This window comes from Arvicola amphibius, chromosome 9 (genome assembly GCF_903992535.2).
Source record: "Arvicola amphibius chromosome 9, mArvAmp1.2, whole genome shotgun sequence".
NCBI classification, from domain to species: domain Eukaryota; kingdom Metazoa; phylum Chordata; class Mammalia; order Rodentia; family Cricetidae; genus Arvicola; species Arvicola amphibius.
In genome coordinates, this window is record NC_052055.2 from 98301245 (window position 1) to 98316188 (window position 14944).

Consider the following 14944-nt stretch of genomic DNA (forward strand, 5'->3'; position numbering starts at 1 on the left):
TTCCATGGTGACTGTCTCACTGAAGAGAGTCATGGCGACTTTCCCAGAGAGGAGAGGCGGGGCAATTGTCTGAGCCATCTACCTCACTTCCTTCTTCCTGTTCTGTCTACTCCACCTATCTAAATCCTGCCCTATCAAAAAGCCAAGGCAATTTGTTTATTAAGCCAATGAGAATCCTCCATCACTCACCACTGATCAGAGAAGTTTCTTTTTGCGGGAAACCAGTAAATGCAAACACTCTCAATATGCGCTAAAGAAGCTGAGAATGAGTGACTGTTGTGGACTCTGCCCTAAGTGGAGCATCTGGATCAAATTCTCCAAGGCTTAGGAAAAAGTGTAAGAGTTGGATGATGGGAGGAAGGACATGAAACATCTTCCGAGTATGACATGGATGTTACAAGATGGACAATGTATCTTTGATACCAGTGCGTCAGTGAGGAAACTGGGGGAGAAATGTTTAAAATTCTCAAAATCAATGAAACTCGAAGTAGAACTTACGAGCACACTTGGGATGCAGTTAAGGCAGCTCTATGAAGAAGTTTATAGCTATAAGTACATATGTTGACAAATCAGAAAGATCTTGACTATATAGCATAATGATGAACCACAGTACCTTAGGAAAACAAGGACAATCTAAACTCCAAGGAATCAGGAGTAAGAAATGATAAAGGAATGGAAATAGGGCGCAGTAGTTAAGACACTGGCTGCTCTTCCAGAGGACCCAGACACACATGCGAAAGCTCACAGAACTCTGTAATTCTAATTCCAGGGGATCTGATACCCTCTTCTGGCCTGTGGTGGCACTTGCGCACAAACGGTTACACAGACATATGCTTGCAAAACACCCATCTACATTAAATTAAAATTTAGAAAGCACAGACTATCCCCCCCCCCCAAAAAAAAAAGACAATCCATAGTGGTGTTAGTTTTCTGTTGCGGTGATAGGACATTATGACCCAAAGAAACTTATGGAGGACATTTTTGAAGAATGGGGGGCACCTGGCAGCAGGTGCATGAGCTGAAAGATCAAATCTGTAGCCACACACAGGAAGCAGAGAATGAACTTCAAATGGAGTAAGCCTATACAACCTCAAAGCCTGCCCCCAGTGACATGCTTCCTCCAGCAAAGCTCCACCTACTAAAGGTTGCATAAACTCCCAAACATCACCGCAAACTGGGGACCAAGTGTTCAAATGCTTGTGACTTTGAAAAACAGGTCTCATTCCAACCACCACACCCACTTTACATGCTATTAAATATCACCCAGATTAAGAAACTGACTTGAAAAGTCTGTGGGAAAGTCATAAGCACTAGTGGAGAGCCTGCTGTTTGGTTAAAGGCGTGTGGTATCAAACTGCCTTCTCAATATTTGTTTATACCCATAGATTAGCATTGCTCTCAGCCTTGCAGTGGGCAATGATTAATGCAGCAGGGGGTGAATGAGTGACTATTGGGTATTCAGCCTTAAATGGTCACCCATATCACGGCAAACACTGCAGAAAAGAGGGAAGAACCTAAGAGCCAGAGGACAGGAAGGACTGACAGAAAATGTTGCTTTCTGACAATAGCATGGCTGTTGTCCTCATGAAATCAGTAGTTCTGGTTATCAGCACATGATGGGGCCCCTCAGAATCCCACCATGTAGGGATGAGGTACTGATAAGGCCCCACCCCTCGCTGAGGAACTATTGTGATTAATGACTGCTTGGAAAAGGGAGTAATTTTTTTTTCAGTAGCATAGCCGTTGGTAAATTGCCCACGCTTGAATAAATAACCTCACCCATGCAAAACTAGGTGGATTATAACATGAAGGTAGGAGAAGACTTTTCGGGGTTCAGCGGGAGTGGGAAGGGGACTAGAGAAGGAAATTGTGAGTAAAAAAATGACTCATATACGTTATATACATGTTTGATATTGTGAAAAATAAAATGAAAGGACATCCTGTACCCATTAAAAAACACCTGACTTTACATGATTGAACAGAGGTATTTCTTTTTGTACAGCTTGCCTCTGTATCATACTGTCTTTTCTTACGAAAGAAGAGGGAGAAAAGTTACCATGTTGCCATCCCAAAGAGAAATGAATGCATGGTCAGGTACACAGATTGGCTCACCGTGTCCTAGTTCAGCCACTAGGCAGAGGACTCTTTCAGGGGCTGCTGCCTATTGTCTTTCCTCTTTAGTGAAAGCCTGAAGGTGAGCTGGATACAATAAACCACCTTGTAACTCCAGCACTTGGGAGGCTCAAGCATCTGTGCACATGCACACACACACACACACAAACACACACCCTGAAGATCTCAGTGTCTCCGTGTGTCTCCCCTTGCTAGGGTGCTGGGCTGAGGATGTGAAAGAAACTGGTGTTGTCTGTGGCTCGAGTCACTTGTGTCTTCGCTTGGTGCATGAGAAGGCAGCCAATCGGGTTCCCAGCCTTCCTAATGCTGTGACCCTTTAATACAGTTCCTCATGTTGCTATGTGAAGCAGGATTAATATATATAAAAAAAAAAAACAACTGAGACAGAAATTGGGGCTCAACCTGCAGGTCAGAAAAGCAAAACAGCCAGTCACTGCCTCTTACCTCAACCTCAGTCTGAAGTAGTGATTCTGCCTTCAGGAATCTCAGAATGAGACTATGCGAGAGCTGTCTGTTTCATAATCCTCTCTAGTTCTGGGATTAATGGCGTGCACCACTACCATGTGGTTTCGATGGCAAGCTAGTGTGGCTACTGGGGTTAAAGGTGCGTGTCCTTGCTGCCTGGTCTGTAAGGCTGACCAGTGTGGCTGTTCTACTTTTCTGATCCTCAGGCAAACTTTATTAAAATACAGATGAAAGGCCCCTACAGTGGTGACCCTCCGACCATAAAGTTATTTTATTGTTCCTTCATAACTGTAATTTTGCTGCTGTTTAGAGCTGTAATGTAAGTATCTGATATGCAGGATATCTGATATGCAACCCCTGTGGAAAGGTCATTCAACCACCTCCCAATGGGTCAAGACCCCACAGGTTGAGAATTGCTGGCTTACACAGATCTGTGCTGATGGGATATAGCCAAGTTCTGCTACCGAAAGCGAGACTCGAAACCTGGGTTCCCCGTCATTAGCCTTGTTGCCATTCATATTATGGAGCATAGATTCATGCATCTAATGTAGAACGTTTGTGTTACAAGAGGAGAGCTTGGGAGGGAGAAAAATTAGCATCGGGAAGTAAGGTGCTGCCCGGAGGCTTTCTTGAAACAAAGTGTGGCAGAATTTTGATGAATACTGCTGCCCCAATCCAAGCTGCTGGGCCAATAATATTCACCAAATACTGACCCATTGGGACCCACTGCAGGCAGTGGTCACTGGCCCTCTCAGTAAAGTATATCTGATATTACATATCAGATACCCTGCATATCAGATACTTACAATGCAGTTCATAACAGCATCACAATTACAGTTATAAAGCAGCGATGAAATAACTTTATGGTCGGGGGTCACTATAACACGAGGAACTATATTAAAGGGGCACAGCATTAGGAAGGTTATTTGAAGGGAGACCCCGACATTTAATCATGATTTTACACACTGTGCTTGGCCAAAGGTTTTATTCTGAATAACTTTATTCTAAGTCACATAAATCTTACTCTGGGTGTACACAAAAAGGAAGTTACAAAGCTGCAAATCCCAGCTCTCCCTTAAGAACACATTCATAACAATGTTAATTGCACTTAAAAATTAAATAGGCAGTGAAAGAGGGATGCTGTATAAAGACACGCTGGAGCACTTTTTCATTTACTCTGCCTCGTATCTCCAAAAATTTCCAGGTCATCTTTCCATCCAGGGTTTACAGTCCCCGCTAGGACTGAAGGGGTGCAGAGAGCTAAAGGATTTCAATTAACATAAAGCTGAGACAGGGAGAGAAAGCCTTGCGGTGGCTGGTGGGAAGCAGAACACAGCATTGCCTGGTTAAGAAAGAAAACATCGGAATCTCCGCGTCACAGGCTGCGGCTTCCGCGCAGCCTTCAGATGTCCTTCCCACAGTCGGGGCAGAGGATGTCGTCTCTCTCCGTGAGGAAGCCGCGTCCCACCAGGGACAGGGAACACTTCTTACAGTTAAAGCAGTCGTTATGCCACTGACGTTCCTCGAAGGAGATGTACTTCGTGCCACCGAGACCTGCGCGGAAGAAAAACACAGGGTGAGGCGTCTCCAGGTGACCAGCCTCCACAGAGCTGAAAAAAGGCGTTAGTTACAGTTTGATCCGCTTCAACCTTGTGCCTACTGCACATGCGACCTTCAGATGAGTGACGGAGAGCCAGGAATTCACATATAATCATCAATCCTACAAAGCCTCAAGGAACTCAGGACGGGCACAGAAACCGGTTCCAACAGGGGTGTGATAACACGCTATGAAGACGTGCCTGCTTGGGCTAGGTGTGTTGCTCAGTTGTTGCCTACTGAGTGTGGGGTTCTGGCTTCCAACCCCGGCACTGTGAGAAGAAAAGTGCCTGCTGTTTCCTGGATTATTATCTGTTTTCTCCTGAAATGAAACCTGCTCCCCACGAGAAAAGGGAACAGGATCCTGTGCCTTTGCTGGGTGCTGTAGCAAAGGGAGTAGATGTGGGGAGGCAGGAGAAGAGAGGTGTGATCATCTCAGCAATGGCTAGGGAAGGAGCAGCCTGCAGAGGGGTGACCCTGGGACCAGCTCTAGATCAGGAGCGGGGATGCGAGAAGGGGCTCGGTGAGTAGGGGTACAGTACAATGAAGGAAGATGGGGTCGCAGGCCGGAGCTGACCCTGAAAGACTCAAGGACTGAGCAAAACCACGGTTTTATCTTTGCGCAGTGCTGGAGGCAGGCCCGGGGTCAGGCATGCCGTGGAAGCATTTGAGCACCGAGCTACAGCCCTGCTCCAGTATTGGTAAACAAGCATATTAACTAGTTTCACTTCTGTCCTTTCTGGTGACTCATGTTTGACTAGTCCTCACGAGATGTTTAAGGTACACAGGGTGCTGATTACGCTATCAGCGACAGGTGGCCACTCTGCAACCAAGAAGAATGGAATACATGGGCTTATGACACAGTTGCCATGTGTTCTGGTGAAATTTAGATGACGAATTTCTGATATCAAGAGTCCAGTGTGATAAACCATACTTTGACAAAGTAGCCACACCCACACCCGTTCTCAGACTTACACAACTCTGTCTCACCAGGTAGTTCCTATTGTAACCCTTCCACACCGGGAGAGTGTCAAGTTTTTTTCTCTTTGGCAAGTCAGGCTAGGGCTAGGTCTTAGCAGCGGTCTCTAACGAAGTGTCCGTGTCCTTCCAAAGGCCACCTCTGCTCATGATGGAGGGATGAGCCAGCAAACCTCATCAGCCTTCTTTCCCTGAGTAGTTTGTGGAGTTTTTGTTTGTTTGTTTGTTTAAAAAGGGAAAAAAAAAAGCAAGTTCTTGGAGCTGAGGGTGTAACACAATGGCACAGTGCTTGCTTAGTGTGTGTGATGTCCTAGGTTTGATCCACAGAACCACAAGAAAAAAAATGAGTATCTAGTTTACATATAAATTGCCTTACGTGTTCCTAAAAACCAGTGCCTGGCCCCTGGTCCTGGGCAGAACCCTATCGAGGCTTCAGACTTGACACTGTAACTTTTCTGCATGTCTGAGTCACCTAGTCGCCCTTAACAAGGTTGAATTAGCAAGTACTGAACTAAGAAAGACAGAGTAGGTTTCTAAACTCCTCCATCAAGTTTCAGCAGGCCAACTCAAAGATGTTCCCCCTCCATGTGCTTCTCTTGGAATACGAAACACTTTTATATAATTTATAATAATGGTTATTGGTATTAAAACTGTGGCCAGCCACACTAGGACACTTGAATGAACTTTCTCTAATATATCTCCTTTGTTAAGGCATATTGTCTTTTAACACCCAGGGGCACTATAGGGAAATGCTATCTCCCCAGTCAGAAAAAGGTGGGGGAAAACACCCATGTCGTTGTCATTGGATGTGCCTTCAAAAATGTACTTATTTGGCAAGGAAGCTAGAACACAGAGCCGGGGCTTCATTTGTCCAGTGTCAACCAGAAACACAGATGCCTGGGACCTCAAACCTACTGCCGCTCTGTGCACATCTGTGGGTCACTAAGAGCACCATGGGTATTGATTTGAGGTTGTAAATCAATTTTAAAGACTAGACATGCTTGCAAACCTGTGTGGGTAAATAGTGAACGATTGTGGATGACAAGTGGGCATTGCTGCGGCACATAAAGATCTGCAGTGGTCTCCAATTTACTCGCAGAAGCAGTGTGAATGGTGTTGAAGAGGAAACACCCTAGAGACCTCTCTGATGCTTCGTCCAAGCTTGGTGTGTAAGTCTCTGGAAAGCTGGCTGAGAGAGCATCTCAGCTGCAATTTCACAGTCCTTCTGTATGATTCTGAAAATCCATCAGTGCTCTTCAGAGAATTGATTCTGACGTTTTAAAGGAAGAACCACGTTCTTCCTAGAGGTTTTCTTTTTTTTCCAGAAACTACCACAACTGGCACGAACATCCCTGTCAAATATGAAAGGACTTCACATTTTTGCTGTTTTCCCACAGATTAAAAAGCATTGCAGATGTTTCCCCGAGCAGAAGTTATGAAGACAGCAGCAAACATGGACGTGCCGCTGAAAGATGCCCTGCTCTCCTCCCTACCTAATCTCGAGGAACTGGGAGCATGTGGGCGCTAGAGTCAGATGTCTTGACAAAGGAAAACGTGACGATTCTATATACTCTAACTTTACATGTAAATAAAGCGTGAGCTCTGGGTACATTCCAGAGTCCTGTCAGCCAGAAAGGTCAGTAGGACCAAGGCGACTTGGTTCTAGACAAGGTGAACAGTGTGTGCAAGTGTGTCTGTGTAAAGGTGAACAGTGGTGTGCAAGTGTGTCTGTGTAAAGGTGAACAGTGGTGTGCAAGTGTGTAAAGACCCTGCAAAGCTGCAGGGGAAAGTTCTTGCTGTTCCTTGACATACATGTCTGCTGACGGTGGGCCCACAATGGTGGGCTGGTATAGCCTTTTGTCAACTCAACAACCTAGAGTTTATCTGGGAGGAGGGAACCTCTTCCTGTAGGCAAGTAGGCCGTAAGGCATTTTCTTGACTTATGATGAGTGTGGGAGGAGGGCCCAGCCTAATGTGGGGAGTGGTTTTGGGTTATACAAGAAAGCAGGCTGAGCAAGCCATGGAGAGCAAGCCAGAAGGCAGCACCCCTCCCTGGCTCTGCTTGAGCTCCTGCCTCCAGGTTCCTACCCTTAACTTCTCTTCATGCTCACCTGTAAGCAGTAAGAGGAAATCAACCCTTTCCTCCACAAGTTGCTTTTGATCACAGTGTTTATCAGAGCAAAAACAAGCAAACTAGAACTGATGGAACAAATGAACTGGGCTGGAAAATCCACTTCAAGAAACATTCCTCCATTTGACAGAACTCTCACGAGTTTCTCTCCCCACCTGGTCACTGATTGGTACATGGCGAATGTTTCGTCTGAAGCCATCTCGTCTCCACCTTCAGTATCTCCAGCATGTCTGATACCCTAGACCAGATAACTGGCCGGCCAGCCAAGCACATTTTGAGATCTCAGTTTGTCAAACAGCTTGGACACTGTGCTACGAACGATCGACTCACAATGTGCCCTGTGTCTCCAGGTAGCTGCGGTCTGTGGTTAGACAAGTCTCACTAAGCCGGCATGGACACTTCCACATGCCAAGTCTGCTCTTGGGGCCGAAATGAATCCTACATTTTTGCTCACGTGATTATAACAGGCTCATAGACCCAAGCAGAAACACTCAACGAGAGGCCAATGGTTCTCCATGACAAGGCAAGGGGAACTTTTCAGTAATCTGCCAAAGCACAAGCAGTGTGCCAAGGATGAGCAGCAGGGGGGCAGAAAGGTAGACTGAGAGCAGAGCCCCGGTATGCTAACAACACCCATGCTAACACTCTAGGCCTCTGCGGTGCCTATCCCTGGCAGCGGCCTTCCCGGAATGCTTACCACTGATGGGGTTGGTGCACCCAGCACACTTCTTGGCGTACAAGTCGCAGAAGCAGGTCAGACAGTAGGGAAACTCATCCCGGGCTGTGAAGCGCTGCCCAGACAGCTGCTTCTTACAGGCAGTGCACACGAAGCACTCCTTGTGCCAGGGTTGCTCCCGGTAAGTAACACCTCCTGTGGTGATGGGCTAGAGGACACAAATGCGAGAGTCAGGGCCAGCCCTGTTTCTGGTAGGCATCTGTCACCATTATTGCCAATAGACAACGTGAGATAGCCCCGGCCCCCTGCAAATGTCTGGTTTGTAGAAGGGGTGAAGGAGCCTCAAACCTCAGGCACCTTGTGTTATCCCCCCTACCGCTGTTGCTCTTGGTTTTCTCCCTAGTGACGATGGGTCTTTAGGTGTCACTAGTGCAGGGGAACAGAAGGTATGGGCGCTATGGGGCATTGTCACCTTCCCAAACAAGAAGCTGGTACAGTGGTAAGGTCAGCATCAGAGACAGCACTGAAGATGCAGACACTTTCTTCTGAGCAGCCCTGTCGCTGAAGAGAGAGCCATGGCTAAAGACCTCAGCACCTCATAGTTTCTAGCTATGACATTGCACTGATAAAAAGGAAGACAAATCTCTGTGGAATATTTCTTTAAATACCAGCATGCAGTGACCTCTCCAGCTCTATCCCCGTGCCCAGCTTGTACAGTAACTAGAGGATCAGGAAGGAAGAGGATTAAAGACACTTGGTATATCTGCTGGTGTGACCTGAAGGGACCAGCATTCTGGGAACCTTTATCCTCACCCTTCCAGACATAGGTTTGTGAAGAAAGCTGCAGAGTGGCAAACAGCTCTCCATTCCTCAACTGTATCTAGTCGCTTTCAAATATTGCTTTTCGCAGGAATTTAAACACTGGGTGAATAGTGGAGTCAGAGATCGGGGGAGTCTAAGAAAGTCTCAGCTTGACGGGCAGTGGAGGAAGTGAAGGAAGGTGGGATGGAAACACTCCAGGCCACACCTCAGTTTCCGGGGTTCTTGCATGACGCTTGTGCAGCAAGATGCTATTTCCGTGCTACAGAGGACTCGACCGAAACCCAAGCATTGCTCAAGGATGAAGTCATAGCTGGCTAATGACAAGGCAGGAAGAATCGGGACTCCCTTTTGCCCTGCTCTCTTGTCATTAAGCCACCCATCAGAGACCATTGGCCAGTCACTCCCTCATGCCAGGGACAGGATTTATGGAAAATATTCTGGCCCTCCGTGCGCTGAGGAGATTCAGGAGGCGTGGATCTGTGAGGTGACATTTCCTCTGCCTGGAGGCTCTCCTCCGGTGCCCTGGATCCCACTCCCACTGTCTCCTACACCTCACACTCCCCCACCTCTCCTCACCCCTTCTATTAGCCCCTCACCACCCCACCTCTCTTCGTACCTTCCACCCTCTCCCTCAGCTCTCCTCACAACCTCCCACCCCATTATTTCACACCCCATCAGCAGGTTCGGCTTCACTTCAGCATGGTTTCCTCAGAGATTTCTTCCCTAAGCACCCCCAGTCTCCACACCCCAGCCTAGCTGGTTTCTCTTGTTGCCTACTCTGTGAACAATCTGTCCTGTCCCACGGGACATGTATCAAGACACCCACTGGCTGCACAGTCATCTCCATCTAGGTTAAAATCCAGCCTTTGAATGTGTCCTGTCTGGCCCCCCAATTCCTGGATCTCCACGGCTTTCATTGCCTGAGGAGGGATGTTTCTGGCTTGGAAATCCTGAGTGTATTTGGGGAGCACATACACAAAGGCATGCACCCCACAAGGCTGTGCCACCTGCACTTCAGTAACTAAAACAACCACACGGATGGGCGTGTAACAGAGGGAGTTACTCAGAGGAGGTGCAGGGAATGCCATTAGGGTGTTGTAATGTGGAGATTATAGGGGTGCCTACGGGTTTGTAGGCCTGACCATGGGGCGGATCTCAGGTCAATGATTTCCAAACAGAGATCAGTTTTTGTTGTGCGTAAGTACAAATGAAGAGACTTTTAGGCCTCACATATAGATTCTATGGCCATCAAACACACGTAAGTGAACAAGGAGTTCAGAATGAGATACCCGCCTTGCTGACAGAGTTCATGATGGGTAAATTCACATGGGAGCTTCCCCCACCACATCAAGATAAGCCTCGCCGAAAAATACCAAACTGTTTCCAAGATAGAAGAGGTAGCTGCACAGCAGAAAGATATCCCAGAAGAAACAAGGATTTAAAGTACGGGAGTGTTCAACAAAGAACAACCATCAATGTGGTGTGGGCCGGTGGAGCAGGAAAGTGAGGGGAGGAAGGGGGCACAGGTGAGTAGGGAAGTGAGGGAGGGGAGGACACAGGTGAGCAGGGAAATGGGGAAGGGGAGGGCACAGGTGAGCAGGGAAGTCGGGGAGGGGAGGGCACAGGTGAGCAGGGAAGTCGGGGAGGGGAAAGACATAACTTAAACAGCCTGGCAGAAGTCCTAATGGCAGTGAGGCCCTGGGAATGTCGCCACCATGGAGCTGTATGTGGGAGAGAGTGGCAGCCCCCTTCTGTGGCTCTTGTTGATTTCAGATCAGCAGAACAAAGAGAGGTTAAGACAGGGAGTTTTACTTCCCTCCACCATCAGGCCATAAACATTCAGAAATGTTCTGGAAGGCATGAATTTTTCTCAGAGCTCATCTCTTTGAAACAGAGACCGGATCACAGACCCAATAGATTAATGCACAGACACCCACAAGAACAAACAAGGCAAAAATGGCCACACCCTCTAAGCAGGGAGCTATGATAGGTGTTCCTTCACGGCAGCCAGGCCAAGGAAGGGAAATGAGAAGTTCGAGCAAATGAGAACTTCGAGTGGCCCCGGGGGGGAGCTCAGCACCTTTTTGCACTGCACGCACTGCAGGGCATACTGCTTCTCATAGCAGGGCACACAGAAGTTCTGGTTTTCCTTGGGTATGAAGCTCTTGGTTCCAATGGGCTGCTGGCAGCGCTGGCAGGTGAAACAGGTCTCATGCCAGCTGCTTCCCTTGAATTCCATCTTGCGGGTACCTGTAGTGGGAGGCAAGAGAAAGCAGCAGATGTCGTTAGGCTGGCTTGGGGTCCCAGTGATGTGCCTCCAGAGCCTGCTACCGCTGAGCTTCATGAAACAGCTAGTCTTTCCTTCTCTCAAAGGCTTGCCTCTAGCTGGAGATAGTTCCTAGTCTGCCTTTAGATGCAACGCTTTACATGCGATCCTAGGACACAATGGGTATGTAGTAGGCACTTGAGAGTTACCTTAGATACGGTGGTTGGAAATGTTAAATGAAAACAGACATTGAATGCTTTTCTGCTTTACAAAACATAGATGATAACTACAGGCTTAGCTCATTCTTACGGGGTGGCGTTGGTGAAGGTTGCCATGTAGGGATGATAACGGTCCCCTTCTACACCCCTAGTTTAATTTTCCATGGTTTCAGTTATCTGTGGTCAAACTTCAGTCAAACTGAAAACATTTGATGGAAAATTTCAGAAATAAGCAATACAAATAATAAAAAAAAATAAACAATTAAAAACAAATTGCACATCCTTCTGGGGAGTATGGTGAGGTACCACATTCCCCTCTTCAGTCTTGCTAAGGACGGGCACTGTCCTATTGCCCTGTGCATCCACAGTGTGTGTGCTACCCACCCACCTCAGTGACAAGACCAGCTATCATGGTAGCACAGTTCTTGGGTCCACATAACTTTACCTAATATTACCATGTCCAGTTTACACGTTATGTTCTATCATAAAGCAGAGGAAATGCAGGGTGAGTACTATGGATGGGTCTCAGCCTATACTTGCTAAGGATGGAGGGGATCCTGTACATTCTCCTGTCGAGCTTCTACTAATCAACACCCCCTGATTTCCAGTGGAGCAGAAGCACCACTAGCACCACTGAGGTGGCTCAGCAGGTAAAAACTCTTTCTGGGAGAGTCGACAATCAGAGACTGATCCCCAAAATCCACCGTAGAAGGAGCAAACCAAGAGGTGCCCTTGACCTCCACAAGAGCACTGTGGCATGTGCATGCCCCGTCCACACTCCGTACCCCCCACACGTGCACACAAGCAGACCCACAAAATAACAATACATAAAAGAAATGCCCATGGAGCTGGTGATCTGGAGCCTCCGGCCCAGTGCAGGGGGGCACTCCTGCCACACCTGCCGCGTGCAACTGACCATGAGGCCCACGTTGTAATGGATTCCTCTGGTCCTCCACACTGAGCTAGGAACTGGAAATAAGTTACTCTTGGATCACTACTGCCACTGGGTATTTCTCCCTCTTCCAATCAGTCAGCATGTCCTAGACAACAGAAACACATTCTGTTTACTCCCTCATCCGCAGCCCTGACCAGCAGCTAACACTGTCTTTATCGACTGACTTATTTTCATAGCCACCGCCACCATGGACGCATATTTATACAGTGAGCTAAAACATAACCAAAGCTGGGTGCGAGGACCGTTTGTATGAAGCGGTAGACTGGGAAAGGATGTGAAGAGGAAGGAGAGTGGGGTCTCTTACATGTGATACCTCAGGGGCAGCCCACAGCACAGTCTGTGGGCTAGACCCATGCTGCTGTCTGTTTCCTCAATGGGGTTTATGTCTGTTTTATGGTACTGAGAATTGACTAAGGGGGCCTCTTGTGTGTTAGGAAAGACCCTACCGGCTGAGGTATACCTACAGCCCACAAACGGGGTCTCTGTAGAGCCCAGCCGAGTCCATCCACTTACTTTTATAATCTCTGGTTGGGTTTTTGTTTTTCCAACAGTGCAGAATAGTTGAGTTTGTGGCAGAGACCGTGTTATCTGCAACTGCATAAAAACAACATGTTTCTGGCTTTAAAGAAAAAATGATAGATAAGATGTTGCTATCTAGCCCTTGCTGGCCTTGAACTCACAATCCTCTTGTCTCAGCTGCTAGAGTAGTGCGGGGATTCTCCCTGCAGTACAACATCTGGCATTTGTGGCTTCGACGGGAGACCTTTTTTCAGCTGGGAGGATCATATAAAGGATGTTGAATATGGGCTGGGTAATGGCACATCCGTCAGACTTCACTTGGGCCCCAGGAATGTAGAGAGGCAGCTGGAGGGCCCACTGCTCCAGACCCGACAAAAGGAACTGGATGACAAGTGGCTGTGAACCACTCCTTAACTCTCAGTCAAAACAGCAAAATATGATCTCTGCTTTAGCTGGCTGGAAGGCTGGTTAGGAGACATCTGTGCCGCAGGTGGCTAGGGGCACACCGAGGACTATTACATGATATTTTACATTTATCTAACAGGGTATAGTACTTTAAGTAATGATTGTAAACAGTGAGTCGTGGTCAAATCATGACCATTTCTAGGTACAGCTATGTCTGTGGTACTAGCCATTCGGAAGGCTGAGGCAGGAGGATCACTTGAGCCGGAGTTTCATTCAGGAAAGCCTGGCAGTACAGAGAGATCCTGTCTCTTAAATGCTAAATAGCAAAAACACCAAATCCTCTGGTCCTGATGCTGCTGTGAGCGTGGTTTTTGAGGGTAAGACTGGCTGCAGCCAGTAGACTTAGAACACAGCAGATCATACCCCTGACAACAGAGAGGCCTCACCCAATCAGCTGAAGACCTTCTAAGCAGAGATCAAGGTTTCCTCCAGGGTAGGAAATCTCAGGGCTAGCTCAGAGATCACCTGTGTGCCTCCAGCCTGCTGCCCCATGGAATCTGGATGTTTTCGTGGAAGCTGAAGTCTGGGGATGCCCCTCAGATGTCATACTCTCCACCATCACAAGAGGCAGTCCCTTGACCTCTGCACTCCCTAACAGCCTGTCTTGGGTCTGTCTCAAAGTCGGGTGAAAATATCAAAAAGCCAGGTCCTGGCTGGCACTGAGGGTTCACATCTCCAACATCCGCTTGAACTGAGACTTCCAAACCACTTCAATGGATCATGGGCAGATGGGTTTTGAAGAGTTGTTTGGAGAAGAGGCGATGTCCCCACGGGAGTCTGTGACTTCAGAACTGTCATTTCTACTGGGGAGAGTGAGGGATCCAGAGCAGCAGCCAGGGTATGTTCTGGGCTGACAGCGCAGAGGGAGGAGCAAAACAAACTGATCTCCTGTGGCTCACTTGCCATTCAGCAAGGACATCCACAGCATCAGGGAGGCTTCAGGGGGAGCTGAGCACAGAGGGTCAGTACTGTGGCAAATGTCCTGCAGTGCACAGGGGGACATGAGTGTGGTGCGGTCCCATCAGCTGCACTGCTCCTGACTTCAAAGTCTCTCTGATTGGCATGACCCACTTAACTGTGCACTGGTAGAGGAGACTCGTGCAGACCATGCCCTCCCTGGTTGGTGAGCAGACCAAGATCCTGGCCACACCTAGGTTCTTCTTCCAGCACAATGGACCACATAGGGATGTCTCACTGGGATGGATCCCAGGACTGCTCTTCTATCCCCTCCCAGAGAGACTGTGTGTACTCACTACAGCAGAAGGGCTCTGTGCCTTCTGTGTCTACCTTCACCACAATGTTCATGAGCCACCCTGCCTATGTAGGCTTCCTTGTTCACTTGTCCTGCACCCATGCTGGTGTAGTTCACCAAGATGCTGTCTCAGCGGCTCTCTAATGACACTTGTCCCTTCTCTGTACCTCTACTTCCCCAGGACCTGTCTGCCTAGCCCTAGGCACAAAAGATCCTAGCACCCTAGCACTGGTCTTCTAGGCATGAAGGGCAAGGCAAACTGGAGGGACCAGTCAGCAGGAGTCACATAGAAGGTGGTGGGGCCACTGCAGAGGTGAGCTCAAACAGTCAAAGTGGGAGAACAGAGATAGGAGGAAGTAGAGACTGTAGCTGGGCTGCAGCAGGGTGGCTGGGCTGCGGCTGTGTGGCTGGGCTGCAGGCTTGGATCTAGAGGGACCCTGCCCACCAGAGGAACTGCAAACTGACTTT

General features: G+C 48.1%; 1 protein-coding gene across 4 annotated transcripts in view; it reads right to left on the reverse strand.

Annotated features, from left to right (window-relative positions):
- Nucleotides 1–3566: 3566 nt before the first annotated feature.
- The window catches only part of Fhl2 (four and a half LIM domains 2), a 70946-nt gene continuing 59568 nt past the window's right edge, over nucleotides 3567–14944 (reverse strand). For all 4 annotated transcript variants that reach the window (XM_038344274.1, XM_038344277.1, XM_038344275.1 and 1 more), the window contains exons 4-6: nucleotides 10882–11051; nucleotides 8001–8187; nucleotides 3567–4152 (exon numbers count right to left, since the gene is read on the reverse strand). In XM_038344274.1, the coding sequence (XP_038200202.1) occupies nucleotides 4001–4152; nucleotides 8001–8187; nucleotides 10882–11051 (509 nt within the window). In that variant the 3' untranslated portion in view covers nucleotides 3567–4000. The remainder of the gene's footprint in view (nucleotides 4153–8000; nucleotides 8188–10881; nucleotides 11052–14944) is intronic.